This window comes from Dunckerocampus dactyliophorus, chromosome 21, assembly GCF_027744805.1.
Source record: "Dunckerocampus dactyliophorus isolate RoL2022-P2 chromosome 21, RoL_Ddac_1.1, whole genome shotgun sequence".
Taxonomy (NCBI): Eukaryota; Metazoa; Chordata; class Actinopteri; order Syngnathiformes; family Syngnathidae; genus Dunckerocampus; species Dunckerocampus dactyliophorus.
In genome coordinates this window covers 14,727,850-14,745,961 of record NC_072839.1, presented here as the reverse complement: position 1 = coordinate 14,745,961, position 18,112 = coordinate 14,727,850, and the positions used below count along the sequence as shown (strand labels likewise).

The 18,112-nt window shown below is 43.5% G+C and overlaps 1 protein-coding gene across 5 annotated transcripts; it reads left to right on the top strand.

Moving 5' to 3' along the window:
• Positions 1-386: 386 nt before the first annotated feature.
• On the top strand, positions 387-11,078 carry LOC129174167 (adhesion G-protein coupled receptor G2-like). Of its 5 annotated transcripts, none has more exons than XM_054765848.1 (27): positions 387-470; positions 1,065-1,126; positions 1,885-2,204; positions 2,374-2,638; positions 2,712-2,753; positions 2,828-3,871; positions 3,969-4,010; positions 4,090-4,157; positions 4,347-4,378; positions 4,532-4,568; positions 4,641-4,675; positions 4,758-4,885; positions 4,953-5,070; positions 5,924-6,699; positions 6,809-6,909; positions 6,990-7,126; positions 7,320-7,476; positions 7,543-7,698; positions 7,797-7,919; positions 7,994-8,039; positions 8,109-8,212; positions 8,880-9,004; positions 9,081-9,349; positions 9,421-9,520; positions 9,850-10,310; positions 10,377-10,499; positions 10,570-11,078. In XM_054765848.1, the coding sequence occupies exons 1-27, from the start codon at positions 451-453 to the stop codon at positions 10,656-10,658; spliced, it is 4,980 nt and encodes a 1,659-aa protein (XP_054621823.1). In that variant the 5' UTR covers positions 387-450; the 3' UTR covers positions 10,659-11,078. The 5 variants fall into 5 exon arrangements, with proteins under 5 accessions (XP_054621823.1, XP_054621821.1, XP_054621820.1 ...); XM_054765846.1 differs by lacking the exon at positions 387-470 and having other exon boundaries at positions 797-1,126; positions 9,953-10,136; positions 10,209-10,310; XM_054765845.1 differs by lacking the exon at positions 387-470 and having other exon boundaries at positions 797-1,126; positions 9,850-10,136; positions 10,209-10,310.
• Positions 11,079-18,112: the final 7,034 nt, after the last annotated feature.

The window sequence follows — 18,112 nt, the reverse complement described above, 5'->3', positions numbered from 1 at the left end:
TTGACACGCTTGTGCTTCTCTCACCGCTGAAGGTATGTACCAAATTTTGTGGTGATTCGTATAAAAGCTCTAAAGTTAGAGTGTTGTCTTGTAGCACGCATTGATCTGTATGAGAAATTTCAAGTCATAGGGTTTAATAACCGCACCACCATGTGGTGTATTTGTCAGAAAAATAATAAGCACAGAAAACACAGCAGGGGCGCATGTTTTGGCAAATTTTCACCCTTTTGTTTGCAGCGGTTCAGGAGTAGAAGCGTTTGCTTGCACAGATGAACGGGTGGAGGGATGGACAGTGTCTTCCCTCTATGTGGGTGTGTGTCTGCATTATGGGCGTCTCCGTCGTTTCATTTAAGAGGCTTGTGCATGAGGGGCACACCACAGAAGAAGACTAGAAGCAATGGCAATAACTTGTGTGAGACAGTGTGAGACAAGCCGTCCAACTTAGGACACATGGACTCCAAGAGAATCAGGTAGGCCCTTTTTAACACGGCTGTTCTATTCCTTACACATTGAATGCAGTGTGACTTGTTGCTTGACCGAGCATGTAAATAAGGTAAATACATTGCACATTTGTAAGAAATATCTAGTAGCATCCTGTAAATATGAGCCCGGGAGACATGTGATATCTGCGTCCATGCTGCAGCACACAATGAAGCATGTAACAAAAACCCTGATAGTAAATGGAAGTATGGATGTGCTGGAAGGGAACAACCCTGCCCTGCGGCCCCCCACGCTACACAAAACGTTTCCCTTGCAAGCTTGTTTACCTGCTCTGGGTGAGAAGACGCATGTTGACATCACGTCTGCACACCGCACAATAAAGAGGGAAGAGGAAGTTGCAACAAATGATTGATGAGTGTTTAGGGAAGTCAGTGAAGACGTAATTAGGACTTTTGGAGCATGTCTGTTGGCAACTTTTTGTCCACACCCAAAATGCTTGTTCTTCCGCACCATACCCATCCAAGCAGGCTTTTATGGACCATGTTTGTTGCACAGGGGACTGCAAAATACATACGATTAGCCAAGATGTCCTGCTGGATTTATCCCGATGCTTTTGTCTCCAGGAGGATGTGCATTTTTCTTCCATTTCTCTGGGTTTGTCTCCTGGGAGCCTCTCCAGTTTCAGGTACTTTGTACATTTACAAATGGGTAATATATTTGAAATTATTATTGGAATTTATTTTCACCAACTTGCAATTTATTATCATAATATAACAATAACAATAATAATTATTAAATAATTAGGTTTTATTTACAACTAAATTGTACACATTTCCAATATAAATCATAATTTATAATTATTGTTATATTATTATGATTATGTTTGCACTTTCAGAATATAGTATAATTTTATAACAAATATAGTTGCTTATAAATTTTAGAATATAATACCAATATTAACATTGTACATTATAATAATATTGTACATTATAATATAAGAAATAGAATAAGAATATCAAAACATTTTTGTTGTACATTTGTCATACATATTTAGGATAAACCTTTAAACTAAATCAGTTGTTCAAGTAAACTTATATGCCATATAATGATAATTTATCATGTTATATTTACAATAATATGCTAATTATTATAATTAGATACAACCATACAGTCATAAAATTAAAACATTTTTTGTTATACATTTTTAAGAGAAAAATGTAAACTAACTAAATCAGTGCTGTCTAATAATTGGTTTTGCAAGTATTTTTCAAATATATTTGCAAACATTTCCAATATTTGGTCATTTTATTTTTAACTGCAAAAACAAATGATGATATCACAAGATAGAACCCACGTACCACCAGTGGCACTCACACCAGAGTTTGAGAAATCAGGTAAGCATCAGGACTTAAAGTAACAACTCTTCCCTGTCCTTGTTTAAAGGCTACTTCCTGGGGGACACCAAGGCAGTTCTGAACGGCTGCAAGGACCACTGGACCCTGCAGGACAGGACGGCCATGCCCTTGCTTTTCCACATGACCGTGTGCGTGGACGTGCGCATGGTGGACCCTGGTGCGTGGGTGGCCTTCTCCTACAGCTCGGCCCATGCGCCAAAGCCCGAGCTGGGCCTAGAGGGAGACATGGGGGCCCTGTACGGGTGGCTGCTTGGGGTGAGACATCGCTTCCCCATCAGTCTCACCCTGGATCGCTGGCACAGGGTGTGCTTGAGGAGGAACGTCCCTGGGAACTCCTTCAGCCTGGAGGTAAGAATACATTAGTGGCCAATTAATGACAGAATGATTCTCAACATGCTGCTTTATTTTAAGATGTGTAGCAAAGCCTTTTTACAAATCTCAATAATGCTCACTTTTGAAAGCTTTATTTAGTTTAATGTTTTTTCTTTACAACTGATTGTCCAAAATTGTCCTTCAGCTTGATGGCCGACTGGTGGCAGAGCGTACCGTCATCGCCCAGGCTATCCCTCCATCGGGCTCCTTGTGGCTGGGCTGCCGTCCCCGACAATTACCGCCTGGGGCCGCGGTGGCACTGGGCCGGGTGGAGGTCTACATGTTCCGCATGTGGGCCGACCTGGCTCACCGCGGCTTCTGCGAGGATGGTGCCGTGATCGGCTGGGACGCCCGCTTCTGGGGCGTGACCAGTCCCCGGGCCCGGCAGAGGGATGACAACCTCCCTTGTGGTGACGTATCAGTACTGCTAATTAAATACATGCAAGTACAATTCAATCATAACCCTTGCATTTATGATTTTAGCACAAACACCTGGATTTGGAGGCTCTTTTTCTCCTCCACCTTGTAAGTGGACTAATAACATTTTTATCACACTAAGCTTGCTACATTATTAATTCATTGTTTATTACTTTTTTCAGTTTCAACATCTACAGTGGGTAGCCTCTGGCAAAGTGAGCCTCCGTCAGTAGTAGCGACCCCTCGTGGCCATGTAGCTAAAACCTTACCTATGACTCCACCCACAACGCCTGGTCCGCATGTGGTGGTGACAAATGCAGCAGTCCCATCTAGCACATTAGCCCCGCCCTCTAGCTCCAGCCTGGCCCTTCAGTTGTCAATCAGCACCCTAGCTCCTCCTACAAGGTCTCTCCTTCCTGCCGCTCAAACTACAGCCACAACAACGCCCCGCCCACTCATGGTAACAACAAATGTAGAAATCCTAACTAGCACGTTAGCCACGCCTTCTAACCTCACCCCGACCAGCCAGGTGTTCAGCAGCACCCCGGCTCCTCCTCCATGGTCTCCCCCAACTGCTGATCATACCCCACCCACAACAATGCCCCGCCCAGTTTTGGTGACCACAGGTGCAGAAGTCTTAAGTAGCACGTTAGACCCGCCTTCTAACCCCAGCTCGGCCAATCACGTGTCAAACAGCACCCAGACTCCTCCTCCATGGTCTCCCCCAACTGCTGGTCATACCCCACCCACAACAATGCCCCGCCCAGTCTTGGCGACAACAGGTGCAGAAGTCTTAAGTAGCACGTTAGACCCGCCTTCTAACCCCAGCTCGGCCAATCACGTGTCAAACAGCACCCAGACTCCTCCTCCATGGTCTCCCCCAACTGCTGACCATACCCCACCCACAACAATGCCCCACCCAGCCTTAGTGACAACAGGTGCAGAAGTCTTAACTAGCACGTCAGATCCGCCTTCTAACCCCAGCCCGACCAATCAGGTGTCAAGCAGCACCCAGACTCCTCCTACAAGGCCTCCCTCGCCTGCTGCCCAAACCACACTCACAACAACGCCGCTCCGCCCAATCTCAGCGACAACAACAACAACCACTGAAGTTCCAACAGTAACGTTAGCCCTGCCTGCTAACCCCAGCCCGACCAATCAGGTGTCAAGCAGCACTCAAGCTCCTCCTACAAAATCTTCCCCATTTTATGACCAAATTACATCAGGTGAGAATTCACTTACCGGTAATTAGGAAAAGTACAACCATAGTAATAAATGTATTGCTTAAATACCATGTTTTTTACATTTTGATACACCTTTTAGGGTCCCGCCTCTGCGACTGCACTGCTTTCTGCAACACGACAAGTACGTTCCAAGATGATTGTACAATTCATTCTCCTAAATAAATGGAAGTGTTTATTCTTTTATTATTTCTCCCCTTCAGGTCAGTTCTTTGCTTTGGGCTTTAATATCAACAGTGCTGCCGTTAATGTGGACGCACTACAAAGTTTGGTAAGTGGAAGTTAATTGTTGTTATTATATTATTATTATTACAATTGTTCTGTAGTTCATCTCTACCACTACCTGCTGGTCTGGGGGGTGAATTTTCAGACTTGAAAATATAATTTATCTCTCTATATATATATACTTTGTACATGTTTTATTGGCTTTTTAAAAATCTTTTTTTTTTTTTTTTCACAGTTGTCAAGGCTTCCGTGTAGCCCCATGTCAGGGTAAGTTTCGCAACTTTCAAATTGTAAAATTAAAAAATGTAATTGACTTATAAATGACTGAAGGCACGGGACCTTGCTCCATACTTAAACAACAGCGATGTCTGAATATGGAGGATTTAGGGTGGTAACACAATTTGACTTGTTTATTTGCAGGTGTAAAGACTACCCAAATATCCTCAAGTACTTCCAGGTAATGAAAAAAATTCTTATCTTGATCCTTCAATTAAATTCCAAATTAAATGAGTCAAATTCCCCTTTGCAGGGTGTCCACCTGGAATGTGACGGCACTCATGACAGGTATCGTGTGTGTGTGTGTGTGTGTGTGTGTGTGTGTGTGTGTTATCAAATAAAGTTAAAAGGTGTTGTGGTCGGGTTGCAGGTTGAACAGCTGCATGGTCATAGTAGAAGTGTCCGGTCCGGTCGACGGCTGCTCGCTCGGGCCACTCGTGAAGGAGGTGATTGGAAGTTACGGCGACGTCACGAATCAAACGTCGCTGGCACGCATGGGTACGTGAGCATACTGTGTAGAACCTATCACATGACGCCATTGACGGCTCTTACTGATGATGTCCAGTGGTGTGTGGTTCTCCCGGCATGCCGCTTCATCACCTGCTGGCTTCCAACCTGAGCTGGTCTGCTCATGACCTGCTGATGTCAGACATATGCCGCCATGATGCCGCTCCGCTTCACTGGTGACTACAGCACGCCTTTTTATAAAGTCACTGTTATTTCCCCTTTAGATGCAGTGACTTCTTGTCTTTGATCACAAAGGATCACCAAATAGATTCATAGTCCACATTATTGTATTTTTCAACAATTTAGACAGTTTAAAAGTGCTTCAAATAAGCCCCACTGGGAACACACCATTTTGTGTGTCTGTAGCTTTAATGCTAATGAGCGGTGTTTGTCTCTGACAGAGTGTGTGTCTCCAAGAAGTGATATTGTGTACTTTGTGTGTACCCACTTTTTACAAATACACTGTAACTCTTGTCCAATGCAATAGATACCATACACAGTATCACGTACGACAACGTAACGTTAAGGAGGGGTACAGGATGACACAAACATTAGCAACACTAGCATAGCTACTGTATGTGATGGTGAAGCGCTAACATTACTATCACACTTTCACAGCAGTGTCATGCTAGGTTAACCTATTTGCTAAATAAAAAATAAATGATCAAACTTACAGCTGACTGATAGCTGTCAGAGACGTGGACATTGTTTTAAGATGTGTAGCGAAGCCTGAGGAAACCTTTTTCCTTCATGAACTTCGAAAGTGTCTTTTTATAGAGTCTTTTCTCATCAAAGTGGAGCAAACAAGTGAGGGAGATGATAGATTTTTCTCATAAACAGGCTCTAGGAACACATATTACTGTTAGAACATTGTTCAAATTCAAGATTCAAGAGATTCAAGAGAGTTTTATTGTCATGTGCATGGTAAAACAGCAGTAATACCATGCAATGAAAATCTTATTCTGTTCTTACCACAAAAAATCTTACCATTACAGAATTGGGGGCCTTTGTGTGTGTTTTGTCTTCTAGCGCCACTAACCAAACTCGTGCGCTGCTCCTGGCCGACAGTTGCCCTCCTTCACTAACAGTTTCACCCGCTCCGATCAATGAAGCAACGCCCACTACTGCCACCGATCATGACGAGGGCTTTGCCAACATGGCCGCCACAGCTCGTGCTGCCTTCACCGACGGCACAACATGTCAACGAAACACAACACAGTCCTCGGCGGTTGACACTAAAACAACTACTGACAACCCGCCAGAGAGTTACAATGTGACTGCAGTTGGGGGTCAAGGGACCAACGTAACTACACTTTCCTCAGCGGATGTGACTACACGTCTTCCAAACAAAGCTCCCGCCACCACAACAGAGCTTCATCCGACTGCAGCCAACACCACTGGGAATGAAAAGAGCAGCAGCCCTAATGTGACAACACAATTACAAAATGCAACAATCTCCACTTCTACTACCAGTGACACAGTCTTAGGAAGCGTAGCCACTCCAGAACCACAACAGAACTCAATCCTTCCTGAAAAAACACAAACACTGGCGACGACATTCGGCAACAAGGCCGTTCCTTCAACTCCTCTCATCACTGCCACGCCGCTGACCGACCACACGACCATTAACACCAACACGACAGCCAACAACAACGACAGCACGTCCGCCATATTTGTTAGCAAGTCAACCAATTACTCCAAATTAACGCCCCGTGAAGGTACCCCGATGATGACTACCGAGACATTTCCTGACCAAGATAACAGCACAGGTGCAGAGGCGACCTCCATAACCCTGAGAACACCTGGTAAGAATTGATTCCGGACCTGTGAATGACTCCCTACATTTTGTAATCATGAGACAAATGCTCAATGAGTTGTTTGGTGGGTTCAACAACTATCAATTTGGCACCGCAGTGACTTCCACATTGTCTTCTGGAACGAAGAAGAACCTGGAGGAGCAAGCGGACAAACTTCTGGAAAGAGCACAAGATGCATCCAAGCTCAACTCCTCGCAGGTAACGGCTGCCTTTGAATAATTCTTTAGTCTGTTGGCCTAATGTGACGGATTACCATCATTACGTGCTGGATGCGGCAGGTGGCAGACGTGGTAGAGCAGCTGGAGAAACTACTGGATGCTGCCTCAGTCTCCCAAGCGGTGGGCAGGAAAGCCATCAGCATCGTGAGCCACCTGATGGAAAGTGACCCACGTGCCCTGTCATCGTCTTCCAACAGGTGCAATTGATTCTATAAAAACTGGACGTACTTTCAATGGGCCATTTTTGGTCTTGAGTAAAAAATGTGTCACTTTTTTTTGTCTCATTTAAAAAACAGAGATGACAATTCTAACATTTTTTTTTAAAAGAATACCCTGCATGAATGTCCCTAGGATCTCATACGTGTCCATTCCTCCACATCTTCTCCTTAGGATCATTCGCCTGGTGGAGGACTTGGGTCTCAAGCTGGTGGTAAGCGGTGTAGCTGTGGTCCTCTCTTCCGGTTCGCTGGTTCTAGCGGTGCAAAAAGTGGATGGAAGCAACTTTCCAGAGATGTCCATCAACATCTACAACACTGGCGATGTTCAGGTAGCGCAGATACAACAGACACAACATATGAAACTTCCTGTGTGCTCATTAGTTTGGTTTTTGCAGCTAAGCGGTCTCAGCAGGTCCGAATCCAGGAAGAAGGACTCCACCATGGGGTCTGTGTACCTGCCGTCCTCCATCGCCGAGGGCTTGAGTCCTGAAGAGCAGAGGCAGCTCAAAAGGGTCCAGTTCACCTTCTACACCAAGCCCGTCTTGTTCCAGGTGCTCCCTCCATTGATGGCTTCCACAGTCTCCTACTGAAGTTACCAAATATGGTTCCTTGCTTCAAAGCGCTAACTTACAGACTTGATTTGTTCCAGGATGACACATTGAACAACCAGACTGTGGTCAGTTCAGTTCTGGCGTCCAGTGTCGCCAATTTGTCCATTAGCAACCTGACTGAGAACATTAGCTTTACCATTCGGAACCTACATCCTATACATGTAAGCGTGCCTCAGCGTGACCATCTTATGGAAGCAAAACTTACTGTTGTGTTTTCCTCTTTCCTTTGTCTCAGGCGGACTATAAGGCTGTTTGTGCATTTTGGAACTTCACTATGAATGGTAAGCATGTATATTGTCCATTTCACGTGATTTCACGTATTAATTTTGATAATTTTTATATTTCTTTAGGCGGTGCAGGAGGTTGGAGCTCGGCCGGCTGCTTTGTGGTGAACTCCACTCCCTGGGGAACAACCTGCACCTGCGACCACCTCACCTCCTTCGCCATTCTGCTGGTCAGCCTTCTTATCGTGTCATATTCAGCTGGTTAACACCGCTAGTACCTAGAACAAAAATAGCTTGTAATTGCAAAGCTTCAGTTTATGCTAACGGAGCTTTTTTTACATACAAATGCAGCGCCCCTTAGTGGTTTGGAGTGTATCATACAGATGCTAATTACACGGAAGTAAGAAAAAAAAAAGACTACCAAATAAAAAAAAAACAAACCTTGTTGACTGTATTGACTTTCAGACAATAGAGTGCCTCCTCGTGGTTTGGAGTGTGGAATATGAAATACTACAGTAGCTCATTGAATTTAAATAGTGGTTTGGAGTGTGTTTACTGAAATGCTGTAATCACAGTAACAATGCCTGCAAGTTACAATAAAATATGATGAAATGGAATAAAACAAAACAAAATAAAATATGCTGGAATGTTGTCAGGGTCAGGGCATGGTACATGTGTTCTCAGGCATTACGGTGCCCCCTAATGGGTTTTTAGTATAGAATGTGAAAGAATACGGCAGATCATGGAATTGGGTTTGGTATTTATCAAGAAGAAATGCACAGGATTTGTTGTTGATGTTTAACAGTGTTCCATGTCTGTTTATTTGCCAAGCTGATTACTTGGCCTTGGTGGAGGTCTGTGCTGTACTGAGCACCACTGTTCTCTGTCCTAATACAGGATCTCTCCCGAGAAGGAATAAAAGACCCCCAGCAGGCACAAATCCTCACCTTCATCACATATATCGGCTGCGGCATTTCGGCTATTTTTGTTGCTGCCACCTTATTGACTTACCTTTCATTTGAGTACGACACTTTAAGAAAGCACATAAGTTACTATGATCTGTTCTCCTTTCATTTAAATGCTGTTGTTCTGGTGCAGGAAGCTGTTGCGGGACATTCCGGCCAAGATCCTGGTCCAGCTCTGCTTCTCCCTCCTCCTCCTCAACCTGGTCTACCTACTGGACGGCTGGCTGGCGCTCTACCCGGCTCGCGGCCTTTGCATCAGCACCGCCTTCTTCCTGCACTACTTCCTGCTGACCTCCTTCACCTGGGCCGGGCTGGAGGCCCTGCACATGTACCTGAGCATCGTGCAGGTGTTCACGCCGTACCTGAGCAGATACATGCTCAAGTTCTCGCTCATTGGCTGGGGTATTTTTTTTAAACCCATGTGTCTAGTTCTTTAAAAAAAAGCAAAAAACGTAACATCCTGATGTTTGCAGGTGCTCCTGTTGTGGTGGTGGTTGTGGTGATCTCCGTGGACAAAGACAATTATGGTCTGGTTAAATATGGAAGGTACACGGATGGCACCTCAGATGACTTGTAAGTAACACTTCATGTGTGTGTTCGTATACACCTTTTAATATCTTGTATATTATTATATGCTTTATATATCTCTTCATATTTGTGTATTCTATTTTAATATATATATTTAAAAAAGAGAAGATAGATTTTTCTCACGTTTGGAGCTCGTAAACAAGCTTGAAGGACGTATTTTTTTAGATCAAGTTACTTTTGCATACTAGAGGATCTTCCAACTAAAAGCAGTGTCTATATTTGCATGACGGTAATGTATTCCATGTGTAAATTTAGCTTTTTCCTTCGTCCACATAGTGTATTTGAGAAAGGAGCTTATGTTTGTGTATTTTTAGCTGTTGGCTACGTAATGACACGGCCTTCTATGTGGCCGTGGTGGCCTACTTCCTGCTCATCTTTGCGTCGTGCCTACTGGTCTTCGTGGTGGTCATGGTCCAGCTGTCCCGCATCAAGAGACAGAACCCGCACAACCAGTCCCCTCACAGGGGCTTGGCCACCGACCTCCGGAGCATCGCCGGCCTGGTGGTGCTGCTGGGCCTGGCTTGGGGCTTTGCTCTGTTCGCCTGGGGGCCGCTCTACCTGCCCTTTGTGTACCTCTTCACCATCTTTAACTCCCTACAAGGTCACATTTCACTCACACCATATGTTCGGAGACTTTGTCAACCGCACAAAGCTACTTTTAATCCTCCTGCAGGCTTCTTCGTCTTCGTCTTCCACTGCGCCTGCAAGGAGAACGTGCGCAGGCAGTGGAGAACCTACCTGTGCTGTGGTCGCCTGCGATTGGCTGAAAACTCTGGTAATTTGACGCATGAAGCCGATTTAACGAGTAAAGAGCACAATAAATGAATGCAGAGTGTTGCAGAATGGAGTCGGACGGCCACGCGGGACAACAGGAATTTTTCGGCAACGACCTCATCCGCCTCGGCCCCTCGACAGCTGTCTTCACGAAGCTCCTCTGTCGCCAGCAACAGCACCAACAGCAGCAGTATGTGCAGTATATACATCCTATATAGAGACAACGTTTTGGATTCTTTCTGTTCTTGTCGTCTCCACAGGCTCTGTGTTTGTGGACGGCGGTTTGTCCGATGGATCGAGCAGTGACGTCATCCTCAACGAGCTTCACAGACAGACGGTGTCATTTTAAGGCCACACCCACTTTGGTGTGTAACAGCTGCTTCGCTACGAATGATTTTGTGTACATACAGTAAATTTGGATGTCAGCATTTTTACACACGACACTCTCTTCTAATAACAAAACGACGTGATTCGTTTTAACCGGTTTATAAAACCCCCCTTTCTGCAAGGCTTAACTCTAAATTGCAACAGAAATGTTTGCAAAACATCTATTTCAAGGTATAACTTACAAAATATATAAAAAGGAATATATTTACCTATTTGTGCTTTATAAGTTGTTTTTATTTTGGAATTATTTTGAATACATTTATTTTATTTTGAAGTCTTTTAATTTAATGTTTTTCTAAATAATTTTATTTTTATGTGTCATTTTTTTACTGATTTATTTTTTTTAAATGATTATAGTTTTTATTTACTCATTTTAAAAATATATAATTATTTTTAATGACCTATTTATTTATATTTGTTATTGTTCATTTCATTTATTCAAAAAAATTTTTTAATCATTTGCTTCAATGTTTTATTTTTTAGTATGATTATTTGTGGTTACTTTTTCATTTCTATTTTTTTTTATTGTTTATTCAATTTATTCTAAATTTATTTTCATTATTTGATTTCGTTTTCCTTTTTAAATAGAATTATTAATTACCTTTTTAGGAACGCAGGTTTTCTTTTTCCCCTCTGCAGTTCTGGCCGCCGCCACTAGATGGCAGGGTAAGACTTATTCAAATCTCATTCCAGCGTTTTGTGCACCAGCACGGCTCCATTTGATAATTCTCTGCCTTGGAACGAAGTCATTACTCCATCAGAAGCTAATCACTCGCCAGCATTTATATATTTCATTTAAATTGGAAGCTTACCACAGTACAACATACGGCCAAGCTTTAAAAATCTGTTAATTTAGATTTGATTTATTGGAGACCATTTTCCATCCGTAATTCCCTGCTAAAGTTCAATAAGGGATTGAGGGATAATTGCGTCCTGATGGTGGGCCATCAGCATTTAATCTGGGTCAAGAGAAAGGTCCTCTATTGTCTTGGTAGAGGTTGCTGCTGTCACCACGACACCTTTCATTCTGTTGGAGAAAGCGAAAAGCTCGCATCCACTTCTCCTCGGGCTGCGGGGAGGATCAAAAAGACGTTTAATCAAGGAAGCAGTGGTCGTTATGGCGACAATAACAACACTCATAAATCATGTGGCAAACTTGACTTGCGAGTCACGGCCTCTCAAAAAGGTACATTTGTCCTTTTTGCCTTCTTTGGCTCCTTAGTGGACCTCTGGAGGCTCCTGTTGTTCACAGCGAGCTTCCATGCGCCTACAAGTCTTATTATGGGATGCTGCCGTCTCGGCATCAGCAAGAATAAAACAAATTGAAGCCTCCTCCGGGGGTGATCAGATCAATGATGCAAAGTGCTCAATGAGACGCTTGATTGATTGAAGAGATACACTGAATCAGCAGGAAGACCACCATAACAAGATCTTATTACATTTTAAAGCGCAGATAAACCCAAAACAAATGATTAGCAGTGGTACGGGGTACAAAAACAACTACCATAAATGCTCCAATCAAAGCCACAGAGTCTCACAGTCGCAGGATGCAAGTGTCGACGAAAGCAAATAACCGCCGGGGTCTCTAATTCGGTCAAAAAACATTGCCATTAAAAGCTGTGGCTGTAGGCAACCCCCAGATGTTTTTTTTTAATTAACTCCAGAAGATGGCAGCATCTGCGTTTGAAGTATGATGGGTGGTCAGCAACATTATTTAGCTCTGTATGCGCTTCTAAATGTTGCTACTCAGATGTCGAGGTGAAACGCATGCTTGTTTCTGTTGTTTACAACATTGGTTCTGTTGCTGCAGTGTTGCGCAAGGTGCTTGTTCAGAAACGGCCGCACAAGATGGCAGAAGCTGCAGTTGAAGTATCACGAATGGTCAGCATTCAGCAGCTTTATCTACGTCTTTAAAAGGTCGCAACTCAGCTGTCGGTGTGAAACTCACACGTGGCATCACAGCATTGGTTCTGTCGCTACTGTGTTGTGCAATATACTTGTTCATAAACGGCTGCACAAGATGGCAGTAGCTGCATTTGATGTATCATGAGCGGCCAGCATACAGCAGCTTTATTGCTGTTACAAAATTGGTTCTGTCGCTGTGGTGTTGTGCAATATACATGTTGATTAAAAAAAATTAATATGGCAAATTATGGGGTCCACAAGATGGCAGTTGCTGCATTTATAGTGGCATGAGTGGGCTGCGTCCAGCAGCTCTATCTACCTCTGTGTGTGCTTTAAATTGTGGTGTCGGGCATCTGGTGTACCTAATGACATGTCTGCTGAGATACAATCGAGCTAGGTGGGCGTGTGTGACGTTCAAGGACAAATGATGATGATGACGTGATGCTGCGGTGCGTCCATCCAACATGGCGGCACATCAGTCTTTCACATTTATCCTCCAGCTAAAGTCTGCTTATCACACGTTTTTCTTTTCTGTCCGTCAACTTTTGTCGAAAATCCCGCCTTGGAAAAGTGGCATTTTCTGCCATTTTGCGGTCCTGCCAGGACCCCCGTTGAGAGTGTGGGAGGTTCCCCTCACCTCCAGCACCAGAAAAGTGCAGTGGAATCATTTTGTTTGTGTCTATTTTGCTTCCATTGACATTTTGTGGTCTGGGAGATGAGGGACACTTCCCACACCCTCATTGGGGGTGGGGGGGACGCATACATTGCAGAAAACGCCATTTTTCCGAGGCATGGTGGGGGGAAATTTCCCACATCCCCATACAACACTTTCCAAAGTGCAGATTTTCAGATTTTTTGGTGGGCGGGGGGGCTTTAACCTGGTGCAAAATCCAAAACATTTTTAGGTCCCTTCAGATGCCCTTCTCTGGTTCCGGAAGAGCTCAAATATTGCAGAAAATGTCACTTTTCACAGGGGTCGTTGTGTTTTTCCACTTCAATGTCACGTTTCTGGGCCGGGAGAACCCAGAGGGGATCCTCCCACACCCTCTTTAGGGTTCCTGGCAGCATCCGAAATGGCAGAAAATGCCAAACGTGGGCCACCTTGGACCAGCACAAATGAAGAAGGCATCACTTGCATGTGCCTTGGCTCTCTGGCTCCGTAAACACAAGACATCAAGTCTTGTTAAATGGGGCCCAAGTCGATCAGAACCTGCTGGAAAAACAGCACTTGAGGCGTATAAATAGTCCACATGCAGTAAATCTGTTGCTTTCTCTTGCCTTATTGACTTCCCGGATGAAAGAGACGCTCCGGATGGGAGCGGTTGATGCTTGAGCCTGCACAAGGTCGCGCAGGGGTCGTGCTCAGTGATGCTTAAATCTCTGATGCTTGAAAACGCTCCATTTGAAAATGACTCCAGGTGATGCTGAAGTGAAGCGGTAACGCATAACGGGCTTAAGTTTAGCTGGGGAAGAACTGTAAGGGAGGACTTCACAGATGTGTTGGCGTCCTTAATTCATTTCACCTGAGGGTCAGAAGATTAGGTACACCTAATGACACAGGACAAGGGCTGTTTGGAAACGTTTGCCTTTACTAGGATGCCACCGAGTGGAATAAGTAAAGAAAACAACCCCAAAAATCCTCACATGTTCCACACCAGTCCTGTAGGGGGAGCGCTGTCAACTGGAACAAAAAAATGCACGTTTTTTGGCTGCTACGTCATCATTTTAGAGTATATTCCGAAGAATAATGACATATCTAGAACGTCCTTGCCAAAGGCTTTAATTTGATGTGTGGCTCTGTGTGGAATGCTTCAACATTATTTTTGACCTTGTAACAGGTGAACTTTGACCTCAAGCCATCTCCTTACATCAGAACAGTCCCACCCAAAAAGCTACCACGTGAGCGATGACCGCCTTACTGCATGTCCGCCAAGTTTGGAGTGGATCGGATGAAAATTGCAGAACAAGGCAAGTTTTTTGGGTGTCACGCATTTGACATTGCTGCAACCTTGACTTTCCAGCGAGACCTTGGTGCTTTGGCGTGTAAAACACGTTAAAACCAGTGAATCTAAACGGGTAATATCCTATGTTTTGGTGGCGATTTGTGCACGTGCGAGCGCGTGGAGGCAAGCGTTGTAGCTTATCTTTAGCTGGAGGTACAACAACAGCAAAGCACGTCCGCCTTCCTGGCAGCTGAAGGGGGTCCAGTGGCCCAGAGCTCCAAGCCCTTGGGGGCCTCATTAAAGCAACATTCTGAGTGGACATGTCTCTTAAGTCCAAGGCCGGATCCAGCCGGACAGAACGAGTGGCGTGTTAGCGTGGCGAGCCCATCCATTACTGTCTGCTTGTGCTCAGTAGCGAGGTTCTCTTCGAGTCTTTTAGTGGCCAAACAACCTTTCACATGTCAGTCTCACGCTCTCATCGTGCTACAGCGGGTCAGGTGTCTCCAGCGAGACGTTATTTGAAAGTTTCTTACATGTTGCCCACCTCGGCAGGCTAGCAAAACAAAAGCAAACGCTTTCAGCAATTAAAGGTTGCCTTCCACCGCAATGGAAAATGTAACCTCTCTAATTTGCACTTGTGTGTAATGACATGCAAATGAAGGGTGGGCGGCCAAGTGGAAGATTGATGGCGTGTACGTGACTGCGGTCAACCATTAAAGTGCTTTTTTTCCTGCGTTCTTTCATACAGAACACATGCAGTATGCAGGACATGCACAGTACATGCACAGTACATGCACAGCCCAAGTCTAATTCAAGTATTCAATACACTAAAACTGAATTCATTCATGAGCACAACTTGTATTATTATATGTTCATTATGCCTCATTAGGACTGTATCATTTAGTGTAATTAGTAAAAATATAAATAGTAAAAAGTTGAATTTAAAGGTAAATCACTTAATTTTATTAATTGATTTAATGCAATTCCATTTATCAATTGTATTTATTTCTGCGTTTATTTATTTTTCACCCTAAGACTTGACATAAATAGCTACAGTTATTACATATACCTGCATTTAATAACGGTACACCAGGTCCCCAACTTACGAACATCCGACTAGCGAACATTTGGCAATACGAACCCAAGCTGACTGGTCTATTTTTTTATGTGTTTTGCCTTTTGGAACTCCATCAATATTTATACTGTACATGCTTGACCAGCAGAGGGCACTGTGACACTGCTAATGGGACCAACAGGTAGAGGAAGAAGGTGGGTAGAGAGTGTAAAGGAGAAATGCAAAGCTAAGTTGTAGCTCTATGATGCAACCCGGACAGAGCGTGTGATTAAAGTTTATGAAGAGTTAACAGGCCTGCTTAATTCTACACCACCCACAGAACTCTACCTCTTTTAGAAGAGTCGAACGACGACCATTTGTCCTTTTTTTCAATATCTCCTCCTCCAACTCCTCCACAACGACGTGTGCTCAACCACTCCTCTTCAAAGGTAAATAACATTTATCATGACGTATTATTATATCACTTTTATTATTGTTTTTCATTAATTATCCTGGTTTAATATTACTACTACATCCAAACTCATATTTACATAAATACACATATACTGTATATGTATACACGTACATGTAGTACCTATATCATTGCTAATACTACCTTTTGTTGGACTTATGAACAAATCACACATATACTGTATATGTATACACGTACATGTAGTACCGATATCATTGGTAATACTACCTTTTGTTGGACTTACGAACAAATTGACTTGCGAACGGTCGTCTGGAACCAACTGTTTTCGTAGGTTGGGGTCCTCGTGTACATATCCTGAATAGAAATATACTTTTTCTATCTTAGTACCGTACTTCTGTTTGATTTATTGTAGCATTTATTGGGTTTATTTTGGTTTCTAATGAACAAATGGAACGTACCGCTACATTATTTTTTAAAAATGAAATAACTCCTATTTAGGTAAGGCCATTCTTTTTTAAACTGTTTGATTAGATCAACATGACGTTCTAATGACACCTATTACACCTGAGCGTACATTTTAAAGGCCAGTACTGTAAAATGTTACTTATTTTTATTAGTTTTTAATTTTAGGATTAAATGTATGTCAATTTATTCCTTTTTATTGATAGATTGAAAAAGGACTTCTATTTTTAAATACATTTTTTTGCCCTAAATATTGCTATTTGACTCCACGAGGGCGTTGCGGGGGACATGTTCATGGTCACCATGTGAAATGCAGGAGGAAGCTGAATGTAAGACAACAGGAGACAAATCTATAGAAGTCCATCTATTATTCATGTCCCCTCCAACGGCCAAACATCCATGTTTCAACACGCGCTTCCTGGTGTGGCCCCACCTGCGCTTTCTGGACATGTTTAAATACGACAACACCTTCTAACCTTCCTCTTCTTTGTCTTGTAACATTTCACTGTGGCTTCACTAACCAAGGCGCTAAAAATAGCTTCTTTGAGCGTTTTGCACACCCCGCTTCCTGTCGTCGGTCATGAACAGCAACAAGTATGTTGGCCGTGTGTCTTTGAACTCACCAGCCAAGGAACGTTAACGGGATTTGGAACACCTGACTTGTGATCGTTAGCCTGCGTCCGAGGCCGGACGAGTCTAATCTGCAGAGGACATAAAAATGTGCAATAACCGCTTAATCGCCACTTCAGGCCCGTTTCAGCACCCTGGAGTGCAGGTATGGATTGTGTCGTGCGGCGGTTTAGATGATAAAGTGCCATTGTGCCGCTTCACCCGCGAGGTTCATACGCCCTCCCCCACTTCACTTAATTACTTTGCTAGTATGACAATCAATGTATTGATGAGCACACGCGTACTCATTCCTTCTGTGCTCGGTGTGGGTTAGCATGCTTTGGCTTCTGTGTTAGCTGGTTAGCGAGTATGACTATATGCATAGAAATAATACAAAGATGACTTTATTATCTCTTGACGTGCTTTGAATTTCAATGTATTTATTCCAAAATGCTCCAGAGTGCCACGTTCACAAGCAAGGCACTTTGTGAAGGCTTTTATAATGCCAGATAGCGATGAAGACTCGTTATTACCGATGATGCTACCGTTACTTTTGACTTGTTGCTATGCTAGTTGCGAGGGAGGACAGTAGTAGCATAACATAAACCTCCTTTTACATAAATTCCACTTCACAAAGAATTTATGTAAAGTTTTTGCTTCGTATTACTTAAGAAATTCCATATAACATAAAGCGTCAAGTCAGTGCAAGTCTTTTTTTTGTTTTTAAATCAACTTCATTAATGCCTCACGTCGGTGCAAGTTCAGACCAACTTTGGTGACGCCTTCTGACGCATCACGCTCTCATTGGCTGATTTTCGGGGCACCGCCTACGCTCTCATCTCATTGGCTGAGTTATCCAGCATGTACGTGAGTTTGTGTGAGAGACAGGCTGTCCCTTCAACCACCTTCCTCTTCGTAGTCGCCCTGAAACTAACTTAAACAATTAAGTTAAGTTACAAATTAAAATTTAGCACACAGCATTATCGTGTAGTGCGTGTGCGTTTGTCTGT